Source organism: Corvus brachyrhynchos, unplaced genomic scaffold (assembly GCF_000691975.1).
Source record: "Corvus brachyrhynchos isolate BGI_N302 unplaced genomic scaffold, ASM69197v1 scaffold101, whole genome shotgun sequence".
Lineage (NCBI taxonomy): Eukaryota > Metazoa > Chordata > Aves > Passeriformes > Corvidae > Corvus > Corvus brachyrhynchos.
This window is the reverse complement of record NW_008237239.1, coordinates 12540201-12546200: the sequence shown is the minus strand read 5'-3', so window position 1 is coordinate 12546200 and position 6000 is coordinate 12540201. Positions and strand designations below refer to the sequence as shown.

At 36.4% G+C, this 6000-nt stretch overlaps 1 protein-coding gene across 7 annotated transcripts in view; it reads right to left on the bottom strand.

Annotated features, from left to right (window-relative positions):
- The window catches only part of TTLL7 (tubulin tyrosine ligase like 7), a 63975-nt gene that overhangs the window by 19952 nt on the left and 38023 nt on the right, over positions 1-6000 (bottom strand). For all 7 annotated transcript variants that reach the window (XR_001860530.1, XM_017729988.1, XM_017729985.1 and 4 more), the window contains 2 exons: positions 4902-5037; positions 4005-4091 (listed from right to left, as the gene is read on the bottom strand). Coding sequence is in view for 6 of the 7 variants with exons in the window: in XM_017729988.1 (XP_017585477.1) it covers positions 4005-4091; positions 4902-5037 (223 nt within the window). In the remaining variant the exon portion in view is untranslated. The remainder of the gene's footprint in view (positions 1-4004; positions 4092-4901; positions 5038-6000) is intronic.

Genomic DNA, 6000 nt, shown 5'->3' with positions numbered 1-6000 from the left:
GGAGAGAGGGGGGAGTTGTTTTTTGTATGAATCACACTACCAAAATACTGAATTATGGCTTGAAATCATAAATCAATTGATACAGAATCCCATTTACAATTAGTTCAGGTTACTCACTGATATTTGCAATAACTGAAGCTACAGCTTAACAATGATCAACATGAAGCGGAAAAATACATCAGGGAACTTTGGCTGTTTTACTTCTAAAAAGAAAGTGATTAATCCTGCAGAGAGCAGAAACCAAAGAATACAGCAAGCTGTGCTGGGGGTTCTTGGTGCCTCATATGCACATGGGATTCAGTGTCATTAGCTAATTAATCCTGTGCTATTACCAAGGATACTGCAAGACAAAAACCAAAAAGGTGGAGACAGAGAAACTGATCCAAGAAGAGAAACTACAAATGAAAATTTTTCATCTTCCATCTACCATCAGTCAGACACAAAAAATGCAGTATCTTCCATTACATCTGTTCTCCTAAGTAGGCTTATGTGGTCACCTTTTTTTCCTACACACTTTCTTTCCAGTAACTCTCAGCTATAAGAAGCTATGCTGATGGCCTCATCTACCTAATGGATTGCAATTAAAGCTCAGATTTAAAAAAAAAATTAATATTATCATTTCTGAACATACTTTAAGTCAAAGTGAAATAGAAGAACTCTCAGGAAGAATTTAAATTTTCTAATGTCTTACCATAACGTAATGCAGCTAGATTTATTATGAGGGTAACAGGAAAAAGCCCCAAAACCTCCTGTTGCCACAAGACACACTTCGTTACTAAATAGATGCTACCTGAAGTTCTGCTCCAGACAAGGAAGGGAAGGGATTTCTGCCACTAACTAGAAGTATGTTTGTGCAATCCCAAGCTGTTAGACCACATAAGGAGAAGTTAGAGGAGAATATTGCATTGAGGAGAGCCCTGATCATTGCTGTTACACAAAGAATATGTTGACACATATCTGCCTGCCAAAGGGATAAAAGTAAGGTGCCTCAACACATATCACTTTCTTAAAAATAGCTGTCCTAATCATGAAAGGCTGTGTATGATGGAGACATATTGATCAGACATTCCTGAGGAGTTCCACAAGGTGTAACAAATATTTTCAATCACAACCCACAGGGGCTTTAAGTAGATCTTATTCCATTTATTGTACACATGTTCCTCACACATCCTACAGTAAACAATATCAATTAATGAAGAAGAATAAAAAGAAAGATCAAAAGAAATTACAAAAAGCAATAATGACAAATAATAGCTAGATCTGGGTAAAACTGACGTCTTAAAGTAAGAGCTATCTGATTGCTTAGCAAGTCTAATCACCGTGACTTCCCCTTATGCTAACCGTATTTTTCTGTGATTAAACTCATCTGATCTTATACCAAAAGAACTAAAATTAAAATTAATTTCTCATTTTCTCTACCATATCTGTTCTTTTAGTTCCGTAGTCCTGCACACACGGGTAACCCTGACAGTGTGTAGGTGTCAGGAGCCCTCTAGAGGCTACAAATAAACCGGACATTTCCAGAATGAGTTTCTCCATCTACACAAAACTCAGTGATATTTTAAGTGCAGGAAAAAATGCCTTCATTCTGTGCAATTCTTGATTTCTTTTTTTCCTACACTGAATTCCTGATCATGCTGAAATTCCTAGCAAATATGGAATAGTTGTTACATGCAAAGCTTATTTATACACACACAGTCCTGTACCTCTCCTATGTATAGATATGTATGTGTAAATGTGTATGTTTATACATGTTTCTATGTATGGAGGAGGATGAGGAGAAAAATGCCTCTCTCTCCTAACTATTCCAGTTGTTTTCTGAGTCCTGACTGGCTTTTTTTTCCAAGGAAGAGTGCAACCCAAGGCAGTGCATCTGACCTCCTAAGAGTAGCTTCTGCCAGCAGAGCAGCCACTGAATTTTAAGAGGGGACAGATTTCATGATCTTCTCAAAAAACCTCTCATGTTGGGTTACATGACATGAAAAGTACCAGTCATGTGGTTGATTTTTTTTCTTTTAGATCCTGCCATAGTTCTGTATTTGTAGGATTTTATGGTTACAAGATGGGGTTTACAGCTGGATTATTCTCCTACCTGACAGACTGACGGGCAGTCAGTAGTAAGTTCTACTGCCTGCCTCACTCACTGGATTTCTATACAGATATTAATTAAATTAATTAAATCCATATTATTGGTCATATCCACCTTAATCCTTACAGGAAAGAGGTGATGCTCTTTTGGTAAAAGATACAAGGACCACCTGCATAGGCACCTGTATTTCGATGGGAGCACACTGGACATTATGCAACCAGGAAAATCTCTGGTTACATGGCTTCACTGTAGGCAAGGTTTAAATGATTGAGAAATACATCAGGACCATAAAAAAGATGCAGGAATAGGAATCCTGCATAGCGTGAAGTGTGCACAGTGCAAGGAAAAGAAATAGTCTCCCTGGATAAGCTAGTTTCATTGTTTTCTGGTTTGATTTCATCAATTTTAGGGGGAAAAAAAATAGGAAATTTTGGTCATAAGCAATTTTTTCTTTCTGCTGTAAGTGCAAACAATATTGTACCATTAAAGAAGCTGTAAGCTACACAACCCATTTGCCTGCTATAAAAGAAGACCACGGCATATAGTCTCATTCATTAATTAATCAAAATTCCTCTTAAAACTAATTGAGAGAGGTTTCTAAACTTGGGCTTAGTACCCTATTAATGTTTAATTAAATGTTACAGCCTCCAGCCTGGGAATGCCTTCTGAGCAAGGAGTGTATAGGTAGAATAGATCAAGTCAGTGTGCATACAGGCAACGAGATAGATGCTCTCTGAGGGTTGCTGGGAAAAGACAGGCTTCTGGAAAAAGGGAAAAATGTGACTGAGATGTTAAACTTGAATTAACTGACCCCATTTTAAAGAACTGAAAACAAAACTTCAAGGAAAAGAATCTCTGTAAGAATGTGGACTAAGTGTACCGCTAGGGTGGACTGGGTTTTTTTTCTTGTTTAAATGAATCCACCACTGTTAAAGCACAAGCTCACAAAATCCCCATATTTGTAATGAGGTCCCTGCAAATCTATCTTAATACCAGATTGGGCATGTAGATCCTCTTTCCAGAATGCACGCCTGTAATAAGATGTAGCTCTTTGGATTCTTGCACGTATCTAAAGTATCTCTTCAAGCTCAGAACAATTGTCAGCATTCATTTCGTACAGAAATCCACAGATTTGTACACCACGTCATCAGAAACATAAAAAGCGTAAAAAAATTTACATGCATCCATAAACAAATCCATCAGGGCTCAGAACATAGATGTAGGCTCTCCTAAGCAGACTTGACCTAAAATGTTTACAGGATATAAAATACATACTTACTCTCGCCAAGCCCAAACTATTTATCTTTACTGGCTTAGAGATATGCAGTTTATTTAAGGCAAAGACTCACATAAATTATGCACACAAACAGAAAGCATTAAGCTAAAAATAATATACATTCACATTAAAAGCAGATTTTGGATACAAAACGGGTTTCAAGATATACTGTACAACCCTCTTAGAAAGGGAGTAAGCTACAGATATATCAAAATTATAATTAATTCTTTGACCTTCCATAGTGCCTTTTATCCCATGATCTCAAAAATCCTAATTTTGGCACTAATCAATTGAAGATGAAAGCACTCTGTTGAGATCCACTATTGATATAAAAACCCTTTCACACACTGAAATCAATCAATCTCTCATATAACAGTTGTTGCCATGCATAGCAATTCTTCAAAATGGTTTCGAGAGGGAAAGAAGGATCTCATATCCCCTTAAAAATTTAATGGGATTTAGTTGGACAAATGGTAGTGATGCTTCTATTCATACTTAAAAAAAAAAAAAAAAAAAAGTTAATGGCAGTCTGAGGAAGAAAACTTCCAGCAGGATCAGCTAACTAAATTCCCCACTTAAAATTCTCAGAATACCTGTCTACAGAGTGAAATAAAAAATTGGTATCTAGAAGTCAAATACCTTAGGTCCTCGCTGCCTGGTGCATTTTCCCATTAGCTTTTCATCATCTATTTCACACTGCTCCAGAAGATCCAAAATGTCCTCCTCCTAGAAATGGGAATTTCATTACTATTAATTCAAAGCAGGACATACACCCTGTTCTTAAAATTCAAGCAGAAAGTGGTAGAAATTTGAAATTACTCTGATTACTAATTCCTGAAATAAGACTATGAATTCCTCCACAGGAGGAAATAAAAGTATTTCTTCTCATGCATGCATCTCTCCTTGCAAGCAACATCAAATTGAGGGTTAAAATCAAGCCTTAACATTTATTAAAAATAAAAATGTGAAGAAAGGATTGAACAAAGATTCCTGTAAAACTGCTGGATGATGCCAACTACAAAGATACAAAATTATTTCTCAGGTTTCCAATTACATCATGTTAGCTGGTTATTAATATAGCTGTTTTCCTACTGTCTCTGACTAAACAATCAATCAGGTAGAGTTTTTGGATGCCTTAAATCTTTAAACTAGTGGAGCCGGTTTTAGGATATCTCTTGGTCCAGTTCATACAAGTGGATGAATAGGCCGGGAACATTACTGGAGGAAGAAGGAGGCAATTACCAGCTCAAAAGCAGTTTCTGCCAACCTCTGGTTTGGCCAGGGGGAAGGCTGAGGATCAGGGATATGGCAAAGTAGCTTAAAGCCATCTAGCCTGTCTCCACCCTGGGTCCACTGCAGTTCATCCAGATTCAAGGATCTGGGCCATAAGCTGCACAAAGAATAATAATAAGATCATGGAACATTATCAAATGCTATTTATTAGCCATCAAACATGATTATAGTGAAACTAGTCCACAAGGTCATGAATTCAAAGATAAGTCACTCCTAAAACCAATACTTGGTGTACTTCAGTACCTTCATTCTTTTTAAAGGGTTATTCATTTCCCGCTGAAGTGAAGCAGCTCTTCCAGCAAGAAAGGTCTGGAAAGCAGTGGCTAACAAACTCTCATACTTTTCAAGTAATGTCTTATCATCAGGAGGGTAAATTCGCCTGAAATAGGAAAAAAAGAAGAGTTGAAGATAGAAGTTGAGCTATTTGTCACACAAAAGTCACTAATACACAATCTCTTCTTTAACACATAGCCATCCCATCTATAATAATTATATAATATCATATCGTATAACATACACTCTGAATATTGCTCTCTAAATCTAATTTTAATTCAGTGAACACATTCATGCTTAAACCAGCAATTAGCCAGTCAAAAGAAATACCATGTAGGTCATTCCAGAGGTATACCAAAACCCAGTTTTCCAGTGCTCAGAAATTGATTGATTCATGAAATATTAACAAAACATTGTATGTCAAACTCAGAGCCACAAGATAATTTGTATTAGCAATAAAAGGACACAAAACAGTGAAAATCTGAACAATCGCTTTGATCTCATGGGCAGAATATGAATTAAAGGTTGAGTATGTACTGCACCTGAATGCTAAATCCTCCAAAAAAAATAACAGGAAGAAATAGGTGCTACAATAAAGAAAAAAAATCAGGTACATGGATATATAGGGTGACTGATTTTCCATTAGAGCAGCTATGCCATTATTCTCTAAAATCATAGGTAAGGAGATTATGACAATATCAGGAGCAGGACTTGGTGATTTATTCATGTTCATCAAGCAACAATGGGTTTTGAAGAAAACCACTTCAATCCATCTGTCATGAATGCCTGAAACATAGCCAGAAATTATGAAGATGGAAGACTAATTTCTAATGTATTGTAAGGAGTAATCCATAAGTTAATTTTGTCTGCACTGTGCAAAGCATGGACACCATTTATATAGTGCATGACATTATGTGACTTTTATGTATTTGTGAGTCTTTTCTGAACTTTTTACAAGGTTCTTTTCTTTCTCGTTCTTCCTTTTCAGACTTTTTCTCCTTGAAAATGTATCTATCATGAGGATTTTGTTGCAATGAAAAAAAAAGGATGATTTGATACCATTAGACTC